The sequence below is a fragment of the Stegastes partitus genome, unplaced genomic scaffold, assembly GCF_000690725.1.
Source record: "Stegastes partitus isolate 25-593 unplaced genomic scaffold, Stegastes_partitus-1.0.2 Scaffold739, whole genome shotgun sequence".
In the NCBI taxonomy this organism is placed as follows: Eukaryota; Metazoa; Chordata; class Actinopteri; family Pomacentridae; genus Stegastes; species Stegastes partitus.
This window is the reverse complement of record NW_007578470.1, coordinates 288,420-310,615: the sequence shown is the minus strand read 5'-3', so window position 1 is coordinate 310,615 and position 22,196 is coordinate 288,420. Positions and strand designations below refer to the sequence as shown.

General features: G+C 45.5%; 1 protein-coding gene across 1 annotated transcript in view; it reads right to left on the bottom strand.

The window, feature by feature from the left end:
- The window catches only part of LOC103364297 (zinc finger SWIM domain-containing protein 6), a 44,840-nt gene that overhangs the window by 5,371 nt on the left and 17,273 nt on the right, over positions 1–22,196 (bottom strand). The window contains exons 2-10 of the mRNA XM_008291363.1: positions 14,849–15,205; positions 13,396–13,544; positions 11,259–11,409; positions 9,461–9,640; positions 8,761–8,931; positions 8,480–8,626; positions 7,160–7,306; positions 6,112–6,372; positions 4,769–4,904 (exon numbers count right to left, since the gene is read on the bottom strand). Of these exons, the coding sequence (XP_008289585.1) occupies positions 4,769–4,904; positions 6,112–6,372; positions 7,160–7,306; positions 8,480–8,626; positions 8,761–8,931; positions 9,461–9,640; positions 11,259–11,409; positions 13,396–13,544; positions 14,849–15,205 (1,699 nt within the window). The remainder of the gene's footprint in view (positions 1–4,768; positions 4,905–6,111; positions 6,373–7,159; positions 7,307–8,479; positions 8,627–8,760; positions 8,932–9,460; positions 9,641–11,258; positions 11,410–13,395; positions 13,545–14,848; positions 15,206–22,196) is intronic.

The following is a 22,196-nucleotide window of genomic DNA, read 5'->3' as shown; positions in this document are numbered from 1 at the left end:
TGCTAAAAGCTTCTACCACACTGGGGCCTTCTGGAAGATTCCTGGGGTGTAGCAAAGCAAAAAAAAAAAGAAGAAGAAGAAGAAAAAAAAAAAAGAGGGCCCTGGGTAAAGATGGACGCCTCATCAACATTCCTGTCTTTGTTTGGTTTTCACCAGAGAGCCAGAGGCCTCCATTGGATGGGAGCTCGAGAGGCTGGGCCTGCTGAAAAATAGCCTCCTTTAAAATGTTGGGAGTAAAATCTGTGCCGGGCTATTGTTCCATGAGAAACAAAAAAACACATGATGCTCTGAAGCGTTCAATCCAAGCACAAGTACAGTTTATTCCCAGACAGCGGCGCGTTCTCACCGAGCCCCCAGTAACTTCTGCAAAAATGGTGCACGCCGCTTATAAACACCATCATCTTCTCGACGCAATAACACTATACAAACTCTCAACTCAATGTCAAGCGTGCTTAAAACACCAAATTAAACTCATATTTCTTTACAGCGCTGCCATGGCTGGATATAAATGTGTATTATCAACGATACATAAAACACTAACAGAGTGAGCTGTAAGAGGCAATCAATCCCGGTGCGAGTCGGTGAGGGAGGGGAGCGGCTCCGGTGTCAAATGGCTCCGGTGGCACTGTAGCACCCTGTCACATCTGAAGGGGGGGACAGCGATAGAAATATGCAAGGGCAACGCGTGGAGGGAGTCTACAAAAGACAGACCTCATGCGGTGAGGAGACACAGATGGGTGCTTGAATATTTATTATTGATGGAATAATAGCCGAACTTCATCCTGACACGTGCACATATAGGAAGAACAAAATGTGCAGTGCAGCAAGTTTGCAGAGAAGAAGCAAGAAATGATGATAAAACGCAGTCCAGACAGGTTTTTTTTTCTTTTACCTAAATCCTGAGGCCCTTTGGGTTTCTGGTCTGCATCACCATGACTACTGACCTCTTTACCTCGTGCTCCGTTCTCCCTCTGACTGTAAACACCCTTCACTTTCATAATTTATCAAGCACACATCTATCGGCCAAGCGACACATCCGGTGGAAGACCTCTCGTCTATACACAAACTCTGTCAGGATGAGATCTTCAGGATGCCTGACAGCAAAGCATCAAGTCATGCACGACCAGAGAGGCAACCCCCCCAAAATTTTTCAGCTCTCAGGGGCCTGGGTTGCTCGAAATGACATTTGGTTTGGGTGAGGCATTTGTTTCCTGCACAACATGTACCTCTTTAAAATGTCATCACAGTCTGGTGAAAACGTTCAGATCATCAGCTTCCACATAATCCCAGTGCTGTTATTTAACATACATACATAGATGTTTACACAGATTCATGCACACTTCAACACAAACATGTGACCTCAGGTTGTAATGGAGGGCATGTGTGGTGGTGATGCAGCAGTTCGAGCTCTGTACTGTGGGGAAAAGTAACTCGAAACTTTTTCTCTCTATAGCACTTAATAGTAAATTTATTACACGGAACTCGATTGTATGTTAGAAGAAAGCGTGCACGTTTTAATCCAATACGGCTCCAGTTACAGGCAACTTCTCCGATTTCAGGTGTTAACTCAAAGAAATATGATGAGATTATTCCCAACACGGAGCCATTTAGGTGTTAACTATCCAGGAATATATGTTAGAAGTCACTCACAAGGGGCTTTATGAGGACTTTTGCGTTTAACCCTCAGAGGTCTTGGCCAGTTTTCAGTTTTGTCTTATATACCACATAGAAACATGTTCACCATGCCCATGTTTGGTGTGTTTTTTTCAGCACATCACCTATAATCAGGGGGTGTCCAATCCTGGTCCTGGAGGAGAGTGATCAGGATCATTATCAGGCTTCTGCAGAGCTTGGTGATGAGCTGATCATTTGAATCAGGAAGAAGGAAACATGCAGGACCAGGATCGGACACCCCTGACCTATATGACCTGATTATTATTTTTTCACTTTTACCAACTATTTTCACATTTTGGGCTCAAAAACACACAAAAAAGACCAAATATGATTTCAAGAAATGTACTATTTATGACAATAAAAGCCACAAACATGTTTAACGAAGCATTTTGAAAGTTGAAAATGGAAACACACATTGCAGAAGTGAATTTGAAAAGGTACGTTTGATATAAAATCAACTGAATATACAACTATATATATATATATATATATATGCAACTATACACAAAGCAGGTGTGGCTTTCTTTCTGTTTCTATCAATGCCACTCCTGAGTCAGACAGCTACATCACAGGACCTGCACTTCCAGGGACTTTCTTTCACTTTCGACGTGAAAGTAAAGCTGGGAGAGAGTTTACAGTCTGCACTTTGGAGAGAAGTTGACGGCATCGTCGTACATACGCTAGTGTTTCTGTCATATGATTATATCACGCCGGTGTGACCTCTAAGAGTTAAGTACTTTTTTTTGTTTTTTAAAGTTATTTTATTGGCCTTTGTGCCTTTATTCGATAGTGATAGTGAGAGAGAGACAGGAAAGTGGGGGAGAAGGATGTGTGGGAAAGGGTCATGAGCGGGATTAGAACCCACGACCTCCACATCGGGACAGTAGCCCTGTACATGGGACGCCAGCTCAACCAGGTGAGCTATAGTGGCGTCCGTTAAGTACTTTTAATTGAATGCAGGACTGTATTTGTAATGGAAATGAATGATCAACTATGGATTCCCAGCATCTTAATATGAACGGCTGGCTCCTCCATATGAACATGATCAAATGGTGCAGTGAGAAAAATAGTCAAAATCTGTGTGTTTCTGGGGGTATTAACAAACTACCCAGAAAAAAAAAAAAAAGCTAATGTCAGCTACCTGCGAGTGTCATTAGTAAAACACAGCCCCGGCTTATCCTCAGGACCGCAGTCATGATACGCCGCGCCGCATATTCAAAGATTATGGATTATGCAGGGGATCAAAAGGTTGTGGATTACAGCGAAGATCCAAAGTCATTAGCATTGGAAGACTCCGTATCTCATATGGAAATCTCATATGATAACAGGCGGCTGGGATTTTGTCTCTCTGGCTTCCAAAGAGTCGAGATAAGCGCAGTCTCTGGAGAGCCGGCGAGCTTGAGCTTCTTCTTCTTCTTCTTCTTCTTCTTCTGTGGCTGCAGTCAAATTCTGGGCAGCCTGTGAACCAGTAGGCAGCTCCTCTGTTTTTGTGTTGGCCGCTCACACCAAGCCAATCGCGCGGCATATGCTGCGCTCACACACTTTAATTAACCTCATCCAAGGCACATAAACACACACACACTTTAAAATACTCTGGTGGATATGCATTTGTGTATGCAGGCAGTCTTCTCATTTACAAAAAAAAAAAAAAAAGCTGTTTTGAGACCAACTGTGACAGAGAGGACAAATCGAGAAAACAAGCGTAGAGAGAGAAAAAGTGTGTGTGTGTGTGTAAAAGAGAGATGGAGCGAGCGAGGCTTTCTCTCTCTCCTTGTATCAATGATAGTGTTATAATAGGTCCATTAAAATAGCCCTGGTTACTTTACCTCCTCCTCTATATTTAACTGTCCGCCGTCCCGTGGGAGCGGGGAGGTATATGCTATCACATTACACTACGCTACATTACACACATTCATTATCTGCTGAGTAGACACCCCTGGCTCCCAGGAGCACCCATAAGTGGCCATATTATTCTAAATCGCCGGTTTCACACCAAAGGAACGAGGATGGAGGAAACAAAAGGGGGGGAGAAAAAAAGAAAAAGAAAAGGTGAAGGGAAGTAGCAAGGGAGGGAAGGGAGTGGCTGACTCAGGGAAAACAGGTTTGGGACGTGGGTTTAGGGGCGAGGAGGGGACGCCGCCGAGCGGCTCAGCGTGCAACCTTCAAAACCACGCTGAGACATCCAAACCATCTCGTTTTGGTTTTGTTAAGCGTGTTATTTCACTTCCTGACGCCTCCTGAGTGGTTAAACTGCAGGAAGGTGGAAACCGTGTGTTTGTTGTCTTTTTGTTCCCCGTTTGTCCGACTGTGACACATCATGGAACAAGAAAAACAACAACAACAACAACTCACTTTTCATTCATTCACTAATCAGTTGCCAGTTCTGCAGCGATGGACTCCGAGAAGCCCGGCTTTGTGGAAACACAACAAACATCTTCCCCACGCTGCCCTCTCCCCGTTGGCTCCCAGCGCGTATTTGCGTGTGTGTGTCTGTGTGTGTGTGTGTGTGCATATGTGTGTGTGTGCGATTCCTCCTCATTACAGCCACACTAATTACACTCTCATTAATGTAATTAATATTCACTGATCCAACTCCCACTAGTCACAACATCAAAACACAGCAGTGCAGACTGATTAACACACATACACATGTACACATTGTCCACAGATGAATACACACAGGAGCTTAATATAGAGAGATCACATGGTCAACGCGGAGACCCGCAAACAGAGCGATCCCCCCCAACTAAACACACATTAGACTACAACGCCCTGTATGTTTCTGTATATGTCCTTCTAGCATAATCAGCATTCTTTTATTATGGTTTTACAGCTTGAGGAGAGCACTAGTCTGCCTTAAAACGGAGAGATCACTGCATGTTCTGTTGTAATATCAAACTGTTTTACAGCCGGAATCAGGACAAACCAGAGTGTGATCCTTCCAGTTTCAGGTGGTTAATGGTTTAAACTTAGAGGGGGATGTCTTAATCCAAAATTCAGTTCTTAATTCCTTCCATCAAAATCAATAAAATTCAAATTCAAATATATTCTGACAAGATTACAGACACACACACAAATATATAAAAAGACTTACCGCATAGCTCTCAGTGCAATTTTGTACGCCAGTTCAGCGTCGTGAGGTAGGAGCGAGGTGAAGAGATAGCGGGCGAAGGTGTGCATGGGGACACTCTCTCTGTGGACAATCTCTCCAAGGCCAGAGTACGGACCGGCTGTTCAAAAAAAAAAAAAGGAAACAAGAACAACACACACACAGAGAAAGTGGGACTGGTTAGTGACGGAACAAAGAGGTGACAGAAATCCACTCATAATCATATTATCCATCTCACTGAGTCAATACATTTTATAGTATACACAGTTTAAATAATACATGTTTATGTTATTATCTTATACCGATTTTTCTCCCGCATGCTGAGGTGTGACTTATCCGGTCTATCGCTTCCAGCCAGGAAGAGGCAAAGCCACGCGGCATTAAAACACCCTGTGACGTCAAAAACCATATGGTCGTGTGTGCAGACTTGGCCTCACACTCTCTTCCTTCCCTCCCCCTCTTCCTGCACTTCCCCTCATCTCTGGTGGGTTATTTTAAACCCCAACAGGCTTCTAAGCCACAGACCACATCACACAGTGGCGCGGCTGCAGCCTCCAGGGGCCCGCAGAGGCCTCAGAGCCTGGTGCTCTATTAGCAGCGGAGCCAGAGGTGGGTGGTCGCGCCTGGGACGAGGCTGGCCTGGGGTTTGGGTGGGGACTGGAGCGGAGTTTGACTGGGCTGGGCCCTCCAGGATGTGCCACCACCGCCGACCCCCCCCTCCTTCGTCTCTCTTTCCCCCGCAACCAAAACCCATTCTGCTCCAGCTCCAGTCCTGTAAATGTACACACTGTTGTGTGTGCACGCATAAGTGTGCTGACACAATACCCCTGGTGTTACTGTGTAAAGAGCTCATTTTGGTCTGGCCCAGGGCAGCTCAGCCTCTATTTGCACCACAAAATGAAAGGATAATAAATAGTGAGACGGAGTCAAATGTGTTTTTCCTGTTTTAGCAAGAATGTGTAGGCTCTGGGTGTGTGTGGGAGGTGGAGGAAAGACAGGGAGGAGGTGTGTCTATATGTGTGTGTGTGCATCTGTATGTGTGGAGACTGCTGGGAAATGTAGTGAAATAAATGGTAAACAGATTGCATTATATAACGCATTTCCAATTTGCCTCTCATTCACGCACACACTCATGGCTGTGGAGCTGCCTGGCCTGGCCTGCCTCCTCCAGAGCAACTTAACGTTCAGCGTCTTGCCCAAGGACACTTCAACATGTGGACAGGAGAAGCTTGGGACTGAGTTGCGTCTGATGGACAACCAGATGCACCACAGCCGCCCAGAATGTAAAGGAAAAACAAGGTTGAAACTAAATCCGTCAGTTCCCTCACCCTCTAGCAGAAAGACGGCCTGTTTACGGAAGATTTTGACCAAGGAGTCATCCAGTTCCACTTCCTGCAGCTTGGCCAATAGCTGCTCTTCGTTGCGACACACCTTTTCTTGAGCGTACAACCCATCGGGCATCACCCGCTGCTGGCCTAAGCCAATCAGAGCCGTCTCCACTGCCAGCGCCACGTACGATTCGCCGTCTCCCAGCAATCGCTGCACGGGCATTCGTTGGAGGTCCGCTCGGCTTACGACGCTGGAGCAGTCTGCGAAGAAGACAAAGGGGAGAGGACGCCGGGTAGGTGAGGAGAAGTGGCAAAAAGTGGTAAAGAACCTAATTCTCAGAGGTTTTGGACGACAGATGAGAACGTCGCCGATGAAAAACCGCCGTGTCAGACACACAATACAGGTCTAAATCCGATGACCACCCCCCCCAAAAAAAGATCAGCGCCTCAGGAGCATTCCTCTGCTGGCTGCTCTACCTCAGAGGAGAGGGCTATTTCTGTGAGCAGAGGAGGCAATGAGGGACAGAGCAATCACAGAGCGTAGGAGAGGAGAATTTAAAAAACATGAGGAGGCACGATGAGATAAGACAAAGAGACTGAAGGTGAAGCTACACTTAAAACTATGCTTTCCAACGATGCTTTCTGCGTCTGTAGTCCTATTATGGGCCTACATAGATTTAAAATGCCTCCGCCGGAGTATAAATCATGTGCTATTTAATCCCATTCTAAAAATCAATCCCTGGGAATGGTACCCAGCAAGTCAAAAAAGAAACCGTAAAAATATGCAAATGCTTTCTGGACCGTTTTCCTTTCGTATAATGTTGTTGTTTTTTTTAACATGTGGTAGTTATGTTGTCTCTGTGTATGTTATTATACAGCATCCGCAATGACATATATATCACATACAAATCATATAGTACAAGGATGTGCTGCAGAGAAAGCATACGCTAAAGACATAGTATGAGCTTTTTGGATTTATGTTGGCTGGCGTTTCACAGCTACACTTATGTGAATTCTGTTTATTCAAGATGCCAGTTACTGGAAGTACCTGAGAGGTCTAAGCAGGTGTTGGAGCCCTCCTCGCCCACTCGTCCCGACTCGGTCAGGGTGCTGAACAGGGTGCCGATGGGGTCCAGGGGGTGTCCCACCCAGCCCTCCATGTTGGTGATGGAGGTGTGGCCTTTATGGAGCAACTCTGAGCAAAGACAAAGACAGATAAGGACCCAGTTACTCATGCAGCACTTGTTTCCTCTTATCTATCGGCAATGAGTTATTCCAGCCTCCTAAAACAGATGTGGTACATTTTCTTAATTTTTAAACATTCTGTTCATTATGCAAATCATCAGCCTCTGCATTCTGAACATAGAGCGCTCCAACATTAACACACACACACCACTGTCCATTATTAACTGCCCAACAACGCCTCTTCTCAACGCCCCCCACCAACCACCCTTCTCCCACTCTTGATGGCACAAGGGTATGAAAACTAATGTGGAAAGAACTAACATATACAGTATGTGATGGAAATAAAAATTAACCCACACGGAGCACGTCTTCATAATGATGGTTTATTCCTAATCTGGGTTAACTTTCTCCAGAACCTTGGACAAAGCATCTGTTGCTCAATCGACTTTAATACTAACACATTTTAGGCAGCCATCGAACCTAAAAGTAGAAGATCTGGTATGTTAAAAATAATTCTCGGTTTGCAGCTCTGAACCTATAAAGTGTGATGCCGAGGAAGTTCTGCATTGTATGTACACGGCTTCCTAGTTTTAGAAAAGAGTGATGGTTGTTCAGATTTAAAAAAAAAAAAAACTATGACTACATCTCAATTTGATCATTTGATAAAAGAGATTTTTGGAGAACTTTTGTCTGTCATTCTTTTATTTTCCTTGAGCATTACTGCAGTATTACATGATGCTGATGCTCTTTTTCTGTATGATTTGCGAATTTAAGAAACAGTTTCCTTGCTAATTGCATCCATCATCTATACATCGCTTAATCCTCATTAGGGTCGCGGGGGGCTGGAGTCTATCCCAGCTGACTCAGGGTGAAGGCAGGAGACACCCTGGACAGGTCACCAGTCTATCACAGGGCCACACTTAGAGACAGACAACCAAGCACACTCACATTCACACCTACGGACAATTTAGAATCACCAATTAACCTCAACATGTTTTTGGACTGTGTGGGAGGAAGCCGGAGAACCTGGAGAGAACCCACGCTGCACGGGGAGAACATGGAGGCTCCGACCTTCTTGCTGTGAGGCAACGATGCTAACCACTGATCCACCTTGCAGCCTCCTTGCTCATTGAGGTTCTGAAATATAAAAGCCCAAAACCTGAATAACAAAAACTAGTCTCACCTTTCTTGTGCCGGCGAAAGTGCTCCAGTTGCCTCTGCTGTTGCCTTCGTAACGTGTTCACCACGGCGATGGCCAGTCGGAGGGCTTCTCTGGGGTAACCGTGCGAACGCAGGGCGTCCACCCGGGCACAGGCCGTCGGCACGTGTTCTGAGGGAAAGGTAAAGTTTTAACCTCGATGTTCTTCCTTCGGCTGCAAGACGTTCTCAGTCCAACTTATTGCGTATAAATAACTTCTCTGACACACGTGTGCTCGCTCACACCTACGTGCACATAAGACTCACCATGCCATAAGGGCCAACCGCGTGAGTCGAAGAGGGAGCCCTCCTGGTTGTCATGGTAACAGTAGTTGGCATAGAGGTCACTGGCGATAATGTGCTGGAGGTGTCGGTCCTGCCAGTGCAGGTCACAGGCCTCAATGGCTCGTGTGAACACCGTCCTGTGGGGGCGCATCTCTGCAAGAAACAGGACGAGGAGGAGGAGGTGTGAGAGGACTTTTAATGCTCCATCATCTTCAAGCGGTGAGAAACAGGCGAGTCGGGCCCACGTGCAAGGTCATCCTGTTGCTTTCTTGTCTTAAAAGCCCTAATATTTTAATATCAATCGCGATCTTATTTTTTTTCGAGCATTAGCATAATAACTGTAAACAAACATAACCATCACCTAGAAGATTGGCAGCCTGAACTGGCTTCCACACCACAGAAAATCTGCTCGGCTGTTTTAAAGGAAGAGAGCCACTGTTTTGGTGTAATCTGAGAGGAAGCTTTGAGAGTAAATGGTCCGCATTGGGAGAAAAACCAAAACAGACTTGTTGATCGTTCTAATTAAAGCATCAACGAACGCTTGCAGGACGCGTTCGCTGCACAATAGATGGAGGCTTGTGCCGCCGGTGCCTACATGTAGCGCCTCTCGCTCACACAGCTGTGAGATACGTCGTTACAAAGTACGTTATTGACAGACATACAAAACTTGTCAATCTCTGACCTTGGTTGCCATGGGCACCCTGAGGCAGTGAGTGGGTGAGGTTGGGCAGCTCGTTGCCGTGGTTACCATCCTCCCAGGGGCAGACGTCCACGCTGTTCCATCTGCGCAGCTGGCGCAGCCACGATGACTTCTGCTCTGGTTTACAGTGGGGGTTCAGTACGATGCACATCCACAGGGCACCTGGACACGCACAACACCAGCGTTGATGCACACGCTTCAGGTACCTGCCCTACTTCCTAATTTGTGACAATGCTGATGAGTCACACAATGCAGGAAAGTGAGTCCTACGAGATTTAAAACATCCCAAATACAGTTATCATGTAAGATCGAAAGCTGGAGGCAGTTTTCCAAGATATGAAACATCATAACATCGTTTCTTGTTCTTTTAGAGCACACTGTTTTTTTGTGCTGCCGCCATCTTGCGCTGGAATAACAAAAGTCTGTGAAAACAGAGAACTTAACTAGTCCAGAGGCAACGCTGACTGCACACACATCATTTTGGAGTAAATTGGAACAAACAGAATATGAAAAGTGGCTATGTCTCTGGGGATATAAGCGCATTCAGGGATTTTACTCTCAAGACTGCTGGAGATATGTACACTCCACAGTGTGTGTGTGTGTGTGTGTGTGCGCGTGTGTGTGTGTGTGTGTGTGTGATTGTGTTACAGATGTATGTGTGCACAGGCAGAAAGAGTTGGGGAGAAAGGACGAAGACAAGGACGGAGACAGAAGATGAAGAGAGGGGAGAAAATACAAAAGGTGCAGAACAGAAAGAGAGCAGGAAAAAAAAAAGGGGCAGAAGAAAATGAAATGGGAGCGGAGATGATTTGGACGAGGAGACATGGGTGAGGACAAGTGAATGAGGCATGGCTTTGTGTCTAGAGGAGAGGAGTAGCTGCGACTCAAAGAGGAGAAAGACAAAAGAGGGAGAGCGAGGGAGAGGGAGAGAGCGGCGCCGAGAGGCAGCATTCACCACACATCAGGGGGAGTGATAAGGACTTGGGAAGAAGGGTTTGAAGTGTGGACTTCAAAGAGACCGTACACACACTTCCAAAAATACGTGGGATTGAAACAGATGAGATCACTGCGCTGTCCTCACAAAGTGCAGAACAAGACCAAAGGGAGAAAACGAACATCATCATCAACAACAACAGCAGCAGCGGCGGCGGCGGCGGCGGCGGCATCAACCGAGATATTAGAGGCAAACAACAAAGACAGGAGACAACACGACTGCTGCTGTCCTGGTGACAGGCCTGTTGGTTTGTGTGGTTTGCGAGGAAGGTGTTTTGCTGTAGGTACAGTACGTCTGTCAAAGGAACTACACACTGTATCAAACCGAACAAGTTGCATGGTGAGCAGCACTCTGTCACATCAACTAAATATATAATGTGAACTGTTTGAAAAACGTTGCAGAGGTTAGAATATTTGGGGGGTTTTGATGAGGCGCGATGTGCCGCATTAAACGGTTTGTAATTCACAAAGACGCGCTCGCCGAGCTGCCAAACTTACAGTGAGAGGGAGAGACTGTGTTGTCAGTGTGTGTGTGTGTGTTAGCGTGTGTGTGTGTGTCTGTGTGGGCTTTCTTGGACACAAAGGACAAATAAACAAACAAAGAAATATGCGTGTGCCTTTGTGTCAATGTCTGGGTTCGATCACCCGCCTTGCTAAATCTGTCTGCGCCTGTGTGCAATGTGAGGAAGATCTGTGTGTGTGTGTGTGCACATTTATAGGACAGTACGTACGTGTGTGTGTGTGTGTGTGTGTGTGTGTGTGCGTGCGGTGTGTTTTTCAGACTCACCCAGCTCGTCCCAGAGCTGTCTGTACTTGTCGGTCATGGTGGTGCCCTGCTGTCTCCACAGTGCCAGCCGAGGGTCGGCCATGAACTGTTCTGTGATCAGTGTTAACATCCTCGCTCCGTTGGAGTCACGCATCTTCAGCATCTCCCTCACCTAGAGGGGGAGACGGGACACATGCAGTTTATACCAACAGATGCACACGGAGCTACGAAGACGCAAACACACGAGGCTTCGCTGGAGACACAATGGAAAATAAAAACATGAGCGTTAATTGAAACCAATGGACAAAGACCTACTTTTATCCATTGCTGTTGTATGACCTCATATTCTTGCGTTTATTTGGATTTTTTAATATTTTACACTTGTTTATAAATGTGTTTATTACCAATTCCACATATTTTTTTAATCTTTTACACCTGATCTATCTGTGATCTGCTTGGCGAGCTGCTGATCCCACATGTGTGTTGACCTGAGCTGAACTTAATTGCAAGAATCCTGTCTACATGAATAAACACTTCCTTGCACACCTCACATATCACGTGATCTTTAAATACACAGATCCGACGGCCCGTTTATCTTCCAGCTCCTGACACGTTCCGTAACTTTCACGGTCAAATCAAGCCAACGCGTATCTGACTATTAAAATTGAGAAAGCGCAACCGCCTCACACCAAGGCCGCCTGAAAATCTTGTGACAAAATACTTAAATGCCGTCTTAAATACTCGTCCTCGCTTTTAATTTAAACCTCGACTTGGGAAAAAAAAAATCAATATCCATTCAAACTAGTTTTACGGCCTCCGAATAGTTTGGCGGTTTCGTTTAAGGTTTTGAATATTCAAGGTCACAAAGAAGCATCCTTTCACTTACATACGGCACATTAAGGCACACTGAGGAAGTTTGTCAGCATTTTATTCTAGATATTTAAAAAAAAAAATCCAATTTGGGGAAGAGAAAAAAAAAATCAATAACTGCAAAAAATATGTGGAATAAAACATTTGCAATTCAGGCAAAGAGTAATTTAACAATTTTCCTTTTTCCTTTTCTGCTGCACACCCAGCAGCTGAGGGTTTTTTTTTTTTATTTCTCCTTCACTTCCTCTCACTAGAAGATGTTCTGAAGCTGTGCTAATCGCAAGAGGGACTCGTTTGTTGTAAAACTACGGTGGTCAGCATCTTCTTGTAGCAGGAAACATTACCAGTCTTTTGGGTGTGCAGGGGGGGGAAAGAAAATCCAGGTAAACACTAGTTTAAAGTACTTGAAAAATGAGGCTATTTTTCTGTTTTTAAAAAAAAAAAACACACACAGTCAACTTTCACACCGACACCGTGACATTCATGTGAGCGCCAATTGTGTGTTTTCCGACTCGCCCCGAGACGAGAGGAGACAACATTTATTCATAAACGCAGGCGGCGGAAAATTCCGCAGACGCAGGGACACTTACAGTAGACTCACAAATGCAAATACAGCGAGTGTGTTTTTTGTACGATTTTTTGAAGGGCAGCTCGGCGCGAAGTGCGTGCGCGGCTCTCGACGACGTGGGCGTGTGCGAGCGAGCGAGTATGTGGCTGTCAGTGGGAGTGTGTGTGTGTGTGTGTGTGCGCTGAAAAAGAATATAACAGGCAACAAAGAGCATGAAGCCGAGAGATATTCTAAAAGCCGCGCGGGCTGGATGATAATGGCCTTGGCTCGCAGTCTTTACATAGCGCACAACGCATTAATGCCGGCCTAGCTCTCCCACTGTAATACCAGGCAACGGAGAGGACCACACATCTCTCATGTAATCATTTAATCATGGCTACTGAGCGGTCTATAGCGCACGTTTCCCCCTCCTCTCTTTCTATGCCTTCTCTCTTTATCTCGCAGTTTCTCTCCCTCCTGCAATTAGCTCGAGCTCAGAGACAGCGTGCCCTTTAACGTATGTGCATTATCTCTCCGGTCCCGTTTCTTAAGGGAATAAGAGATAATACAAGTGCACGAGAGAGGGAAGGAGAAAACATTTATTAAAAGGACGCAACGGAGCTACATCTGCGTGTAACCTAAAGAGAAAGCCACGAGGAGAGAGTGACCGATGGGTACGAGCCGTGTGAGGGTTGTTCTGTATGTGAATGAATGGATGAATGGCTGTTCCTGGGTCCTGACCTTGCTGAAGAGCAGGTTGAGCTGCTTGCCCGAGCCGTGGTATCCTCCCTGCGATAGGAAGAGCTTGACTTGCTCCTGAACCTGCTCCTCATCCAGGTGCCAGCAGTTCTCATCGTCTACGCTGGCTCCCGCCGTGGGGTCCGGGGCACCTACAAACACACATAAGAGATGTGTTATCGGCTGTGTTTTCCTGATTATCTCCTGTCCTGATTAAAAGTATGCTGTTGCTGGTATAGAATAATTAGAATGATGTAATTACAAGATAACAGGCTGGATATTTTTCTTATTTTATGACAGAAACTAGTGACGCATGACTGAGTTCTGCTTTTGCTCTCACAACCACAGTTCAAACCTGAATCTAACCTTAAATAAAAGACCAACCATCAGCCCTTAAATATCCAAAACAGTCTAATCTTGAATAATAAAGGTTTATCCTACATAGAGGATGGTTTTAGGTGCCTCCTTCCAAATGAAACAACAAGAATGAAGATTTCTTTTTCAGTTTTGTTCATTGGGGTTCCATTTTTGATTCTCAAATGGTCAGAAAAATGTAAACACAGACCCTGACAGAAACTCTAACTTACTCTTCGACACATTTCAGAGCATTTATTTGAGCAACAACCTCCTGGACGTCCATCACTCGCGCTGAGGGGGGGACGTTACATTTACAAATGAGCCGATAAAACCTTTCAGTCATCTGATCACTAAACTAATAGGCCGCCGCTGCAATTTAAAATAAATGTTATTAATGCAGCATAATTTCACGCGGGCCACCCTCTTCCATTAATACTATCCTCACTTTTTCAGATGAAAGCAAAGCTAAACAAATAATCCGTTGCTTGTCGTCGGAGAGTTACATTTATTTTGTAACTGACTTTCAAACCTTCATCTTTGTCGACCAAATGTACTGATGCTGAACTTGACTAACTCATAAATAAGACACACGTTGAATTACGACAGCTGTTCTTTCACATCTCTCTTCTTTTCGGCCCCTTTCTCAGTTTCCTCACACGTTTCCTTCCTCCAAGTCTGTTTCCTGTACGCTCGTATTTTGGACATCTCTTCATGACCTCCTTTATCGCCACCTCAGGCCGACAAACCTCTGACTAACGCACGCAGGCTGTTTTCATGCCTTCGCCGGTATCTCTTTCCGTGTTGTTTACGTCTGTTGGAAGTGAGCGGCGAGTACAGTATCGATAACAAGAGATATGCGCCTTTCTTATCTCCCCCGCTAACCTCTTCATCTCTGTCTCTCAGAGGTAAAGAACGGGTCTATAGTGTTGATTAGAGGCACAGAGTCTCTCCTTTACTGTCTGGATCTCATTAATGAGTAACATTGATCCTGCCACACTTTACCTTCATCGCGGGGTCAATATGCACGCAGAGGCAGGAAGACACACCTCACACCTGTATGCAATCTCAAACACACACACACACACACATGTGGGCTCACCGTGGACCTGGTTGATCTCCGAGTTCTGCGACAGGATCTCGTCGGCCAGCTTCTGAGCGGTCGGCAGCACCTCTGTGTGGTGCACCGATATCAGGTACTGGACGAACTTCTGCAGCTGGTCTCTGCTCATCTGGAACAGGGTTTCCGAGATGGGCAGGTGCAGCTTGACCTGCTCGGGCTTCCGTACTCTGTAAAGCGACAGCGCCACTACATGGGCGCAGTAGAAGATGTCTTTGTTGCCGCAGGTGCACGTTACCGCCGTGATCTTGCAGCGGTCGAAGCTGACGCTGACGCTGCACACCAGCTCCGGGGACGAGGGTGTGGCGGGGTCCGTCACTGTGCCGCTCAGGTGGAAACCTGGAGTGAAAAAAGAGAAAATTTAATTAGTTTTTATGGCATACAAGCTCTTCCTTTCTTCTGTCATCTCTTCTATCTGTATTGAGAATTCAAATAATCAGCTGATTAACAGAAAATGGACGCTGTAATAGTTTCTCAAGCAAAAACACCCAAATAACTCACTCCAGCTTCTCAAATGTGAACAGTCGCTAACTGGATGTATTCAGGTTTTGGTCATTTTGACTGATGTCCCCCTGGGCTCCATGATGGACTCTATTCACTGTTGTGAGTTTTACTTGATGGCTACTTTACTTAACTCCTTTGTTCTGCTAATTTAGTACCAACACAGCATTTTTGTTATTAAGTTTTAACTTTGATTGTTAAGAAAAGAAAAGCAGTTCCGCTGGTGTTGCTTAGCCAGACCAATCTGCAGCACCGAATAGTCTGTTATGGATTGTTTGCATCTCTTTAAACCAATCAGATCCGTACTTGGGTGGAGCTGACTGAATGATGCACCGACGGCTTCCCCTCAAAGTAGTGACAGAGGGATTGTTTTGGTGGAACATTTGCACGCAGGGACGCCTTAATGCATGATCCAAACTTGAATCTTTCAGTGCGGTAGGTTGTTAGCTGGAGGTTCTTGTTGTTCTTTCCTGTAGGTAGGGAGGAGAAAGCCGGGTGAAACGTGCGACTAGCGGCAGGTTGATACCCGCAATCTAACATCTAGTGAGTCAGACTAAGATTAAACCAGTCATCGCTAAATACCGCAGCAGGCTACTTGTCTCCATACAGATCACCTGATCGCGATCTCGGAATCCAACTCATTGAAAGCACCCTTTAGGAAATTATATAACCGGTTAAATGTCTAAAAGAATGAACAGGTTGGAGTTATGTTAAACACCCTCACTTGGCCACAGTCACCTGCCAAAGGCCCTGTGCTCTCTTATCATGAGATATGATCAGGACCAGCTGCAGTCCACTGCTATGACTCTGAGCGAGAGTAAACGAGCCTGACAGAAATCTAGATGCAGGAAGCCGGCGATCCACAGCAAGACGAATTGAGAGAAAGAGAGAGAGACGGGGGAAGTGAGCGGCGAGCGAGCACGACTGTTCCAGTATGAATTATACAGCCTCTTGTTTGAATATAATGTTTGATCTTGTCCTGACTGCGCTATCCGGGGGCGTGGCTTGTCATTATACCAGGATGAATATGAATGAAGCAGGTGGGGTCCCCGGCAGCGGCACTAAAACACACACTCATGAGCATATGAAAGAAGACACACGTGTGTGCGCGCACGCCGAGGCACAGCGTGGGATCATGCATTTATTAATAATGGGAGTGGTTAGGAGACAAGGAGAGTAGCTTATGAATGCATTTATGTGCTCAGGAGAGATCTCTGAAATTCATGTGTCCCAGGCAAAGACACACATATCTTTAATATGTTTATCAAAGGGGCAGACTTCGCTGTGATATCAAGCATGTATTAACGCATATATCAAAGTGTTTTTCTGGGCCTCTACATTAGGCGAGAAGGGAGGGGCAGGAGCTGAATATTTCATAGGATATAGATGGAAATGGGCTGAGGGTTATAGAAGCAAACTAAACAGGGGTCAGGTCGAAGTGGCTTTCCTTCCTCCTTTTTGTGGCGCAGTTAAAACGCAGGTGAATGTAAGGAGACAAAGCAGCAGACAGGGTCGCAACCCGTCCGACACACCCCGAGGATGGGTATAAAAATCAAATGCCCCTATATTTCACTCCACATTCTCCCTAAAGCGGCTCATAAAGAGACAGAAAACCAATTTTAATGCGCCCTAGATTAGTAAAACTGAAGCCCAGTGTAGTTTTGTCAATCAAAAATCCTCATTTGCATGAAAAAAAACTGCATCACAGCGGAGAGAAAAGCAATGTCTTGTTGTATGCCCTCTTTCTGCTCAGCATGATCTGCAGAACTACCAAGTATTGGCTGCAAATATCTAACAGTGCAGAAATGCAAAACAGTGCCATGGAGATATGAGTTTCCATCCTGAAAGCCAGCTGGCAGAGGAAGTACATGTTCGTTAACAATATCCACAGAACAGGGGTGTGGATCAAATATGGCAGCCACTCGCATCTGCAGTGATCAAAGCCTATATGTCTACAGCTGTGGGAGACGGAGAGAGAGGGAGAGAGAACGAGGGAGAGCCACACTGAGACAATCTTAAACGAGACAAAAAGGTTTACATGGTGCAGCTGCTGGTAGAATGGAAAGCTAACTTGTTTAGCCGCGTAACGACACACAAATGAGAAAAGGCTTTTAATACTGGCTGATGTATTTTGTGCGCGTCTGTGTACGTGTTTTGTGTGCGTGAGTCGGGGCTTGTGTTTCAAGAGTGGCCCCTGGTCCAGAGAGGGGAGAGAACCAGAGAACATCAAAAACATGTGGGGCTGAGAGAGCTCAAAGAAAAATCAACTTCTGATACACACACACACACACACACACACTTATCAGTCGGTTGTAAAAGCAGCTGCACTTTCTTTTGCAAATGTTTTTCTTTCCCATAGGGAAAATTAAGGTGGATACTTTGTGGAGGGGAAAAAAAAAAATAAAAAAATTCAAAACACATGGAGTATGAAATAGCGATAAAAGACTCACGTGTTTGAAAAGCAAAAAAAAAAAAAATTGCGTCGTGTTTCCCCCCCTTTTCGCTTTAACGGACACTCTCTCGCCTTCCAAGCCCTTTTCATCCGTCCCTCCCTCCGTCCACATTCCCACAGCTCTTTCTCCCTCACTCTCTGACAGATGGGTAGGTAATGAGTTTCGCCTTTCCCCGTCCAATCGTCTGGGCACCAAAAACTGCCCCCCGCGCCAAAAATGCCCTTTTAATTTAGCCAAGCGCTGAGTACAGGGATATTACTGTTTAGACACACACACACACACACATACACATGCGCACACACACACCTCCCATGACTCCTGGTTGGGTGGGTATGAAACCTTCAATGTCTCATGTGCTAGCTATTAAAGAGCCTGGTTTCCCCCTCACCCAGTCCACCCAGCTCCCCTCCCCGAGTGGTGCTCAGGGCTCTTTTCTGTGCATGTTCAAGAGGCCGGGGTTGGCTTTCAAAGTAACCATGGCGGCCATTTTTAGAACAAGGCCTCTGTGAGGTTGCCCTAGAAACCCCTTCTGACCGCCCTGGTGAAATCACACTTGGCCCAAAGTGCCGTGTAAGGCAGCGAGAGCAGTGTGTGTGTGTGAAAGAGTGAGCAAGAATGAGCATATGTATGTATGTGTATATATATGTGTTCAAATCCCACCAACGCCCGCGGACCACCCACGCTCATTGGGGGACCCACATCAAAGCATTCCTCCAAATTGCCCTTCGCTCTATCTTTCGTTTTTGAAATTGTATAAGTGCCGATAAGCCAGCGTGCGCTCTCTTGACCAGCTACCACCACTTCTGGCTATTCAACAACAAGAGTGTGTGTGTGGGGGGCGCCCAGAACTCTTATTTCAGGGAGGAAAGACCCGGACTAAGACCTGCAAACTCCTTCGACGTACATCTGCAGTGATGGAAGAATGCCGCCTTTATACGCTCCCTATAAAACAGGATTTAGCTTCCCACATGAAGGCAGTCGGCGGGGATCGGGGCAGAGCCTGAAAGGTTTGCTTGCCTAAGCACAAAAGTGCTCAGTGTTTCCAAAATCACTGAGCTAAATTAGATTGAGCAACATACATATATTTCCGCAATCAAATTAAGATTCCAAGTCAATGGAGAAAATTCAGGCCCTGCAGTGGGAAGGTCATTAAGTTTATTGGCTGAATTGGTTCATGAGTGACTGTCACCTAAATCTAATATGGCACCGTGCAGTTCAGACAGCACTCATCCGTTGGATTTGTGTGTGTGTGTTTTTGTGTGTGTGTGATAGACTCTGAATACATGATGGATTTCAGTGGAAGAAACAAGATGAAACAAATGGGCTGGTGTGAAAGCGAGTCAACAAAAGCAAAGAGGGAGAAACAGAGAGAGCAAATAGATATTTAAGGCCCATTCGCCTGCAAGGATTCACTTCAGCCTCGCACATTAATCAAATTACCCCCGCGAGCTGCCGACAGACAGACAGACAGAGAGCAACACCTAAATCCAACTCTGACCGGCTTCTCTTCTGATCCAGGGAGGACCACCTGCAGTAGGAATGAGCTTTAACGTGGGATCTTACTCGGTGTTGACCAAAGATAGCCTGCTAAAACCTCTCAGAGAAAAAGGCTATTGGACTGGAATCCAATCCGTTTGGATGGATTGAACCGAGAGGCCCCAGTGAAAGGAGATCTGAACCACAACTGAAGAAAAGCAAGGCTGCGGTGCGGGTCGAGGAAGGGTCGAGAATTGTAGGGGCCACCCCCCCATCACCCACCACCCCACCTCTAGCACCCCATCCCACCCACAGCTAAAGGAGCATTTCCTACGTAGCGGCTCCTTGAACCGGCCCAATTAATAAAGGCTACAAAGACAAATACAAGGCCTTTCAGCATCTCGGAGGGTAGGCCTGCGTGGAGCAACAATGAGTGTGTGCGTGTGTGTGGTCCTATAAGGAAGAACCCATACAGAGACTATAAACAGAGATCAGTGCTATTCTGCAGGAGACCTTGCTCCGGGCGTGTGTGTGTGCATGTGTGCGTCCTAGGTGTGGGACAGGCTGGAATAACACAACCCGGCTCCAGGGGCGGCCATATTTATGCCTTAAACCCACTGGTGGACCAAAAAGTCTGTTTCTCCCCGGGTGTGTTTTCATCACCCACACACACACGCACACACACACACACACACACACTCTCTCACACAGTTTGAATGCTTACCCCGACAGACACAAATGAGCATAAATTAATGTTTTGAGATATTCTATGAATTTCAATGCTTTTACTTCCGCTTGAGATTCTGACAGCAAAATCTGAATGCTAATCATAGCATGCGAGGGAAAGAATATCTGGATGTATGTGTGTGTGTGTGTGTGTGAAAGTGTGTGTGCACACTGACGACTGTGTGGGTGATTGGAGTTGTCATCGGCTGGCGGTTGAAATGACAGTCAACTACTGGGCTGCTGCCACTTAGTTGCCACGCCGTACATCAGGAATGACTTGCAATTTTCTAACTATCACTTTCAAAATGAATTCTAATTTTGCGGGATTGGGTCTGTCAGGCAGAGCTGGTGTTACTGCTCCGCTGACTGATCCCAAAGGTTGGCGTTTCAGAACGCTGACCCGTACGGGGAGACAGTGAAAGCCTGTGTGCAGGGATGGGATTGAGACAAGACAAGAAAAAAAAAACAACGTGATAACAGATAGGAGACCTGGTTGCAATTCAGGGAGGGAAATCCTAACACAAACTCATGATCCAAGTTTTTTTTGAAGGGAATTAGCTGATGAAAATTCTGTTAAAGGGATTAGTTGTCTGTCTTGACAGTAAATATGAAGTAAGCAGCCGGTTAGCTTAGCTTAGCACCAAGTCTGGGAACAGGGAGAAACGGCAAGCATGACTTCATCCCAGGGTAAATAAATCTGCCTACCGCCGCCACCTGTAATACGCTATATTACCGTGTGTTTAATCTGTACAAAAAAATAAATAAAAACAAAAAAAATGAAAACTAGAAATGACAAATTGTGGATTTACGGGGTGGGGTTATACGCCAGATTTTTTTTTTCTTGCCTGAGAACAGCAATTCCTGGCCTCCCTGCCGGTAGAAGGATTTTGTCACCTTTAGACAGAGCCAGGTTGGCTGTTTCCACCTGTTTCCAGTATCAGCGCTAAGTCATGATAAACAGGATGCTGGCAGTAGCCTCATATTTACTGTACAAACAGAAGCAACATCAATCTTCTCATGTCAGTCCTTTGTTTTTTTTTTTTAATCACAATTGCATTACTATTTTTTATTTAAAAAGGTAAATAACAGGAGATTTTGGATGATATTGGTTGTATGATGTGATATTTCCAGGAAAGCACTGCTGTGTTTGTTGTAGTTAACTATTCAACACTTTATTCCAAAAGGTGTAATTTCAGGATGACACCTCAGTGGTTTTAGGTGAACTGTCCCTTTAGCTGCTGTTCAACAAATTTCTGTCACTGGAGAAGTCGGCAGCCTGCTAATTCGGTCTCCCGTCTGTACATTAACTATACATTATCCCAATCCATGTGCAAGGTTCATTAGTGTGAATGAAATTACAGCTGGCTGGAAATGAATGTGTGTAATTAGCAGAGGTCTGTCCCAGTAGAGCCACGCAAGCTATAGATGGAGGTAATGGGATCCATTGAAAAGCCATTGTCTGCTACTTCAGCGCTTGAGTATCTTTCTAATGACAAACCTATACAGTCCAGACATTATAGCGCTCCTTCTTCGGAAGGAGGCTTGTCAAGAGCCGAGGTGAGCTGGTCTGTGTCGGTTCAGAAGACCGCTCGGCAGACGGCGATAAAAAAGAACAAACAGAGGAAAAATGGCAATACACACTTTTCATTGGTTTTGGAATGTGTGTTTTGTTGGATCTGACAGATAATTTGCATGCAGAAAGTGGCAAAATGACATTTGCTGCGCCTGTCAGAACTAATTACAGATGTGCTTCTCTTCCTTAATTTGAACTTTGACCAATAAATCCTTTGGTGATGAATCTTTTTGATAAAGCAGCTTTCAAAAAAAAATACAAAAATTTGTCTCGACATGAAAGCTCAAATATTTCTGGAAAAAAAAAAAAAAGTAAAAACAGAACAAAATGTGGCAAAAAAAAAAAAAAGATTCTGCAAAGCGAGTGCAGCACGCAGACAAAAAGCCACTGTGAAAGCTAACGTGGCTGAAAAGTGAACAGAATTTATTTGCATATGAAAATAGCTGGGCACCGACAGCGCTGGACCGAAGAACTGCAGCCCGACTGTGGGCGCACATGTGTGAGCGAGAATGTGTGTGTTTTTAGGTTCACTTCTCCACGCCAGGAAATAACCTTACACTCTTTACCCTTCCCATTTCATTTGGAAAGTCACCCGACACAC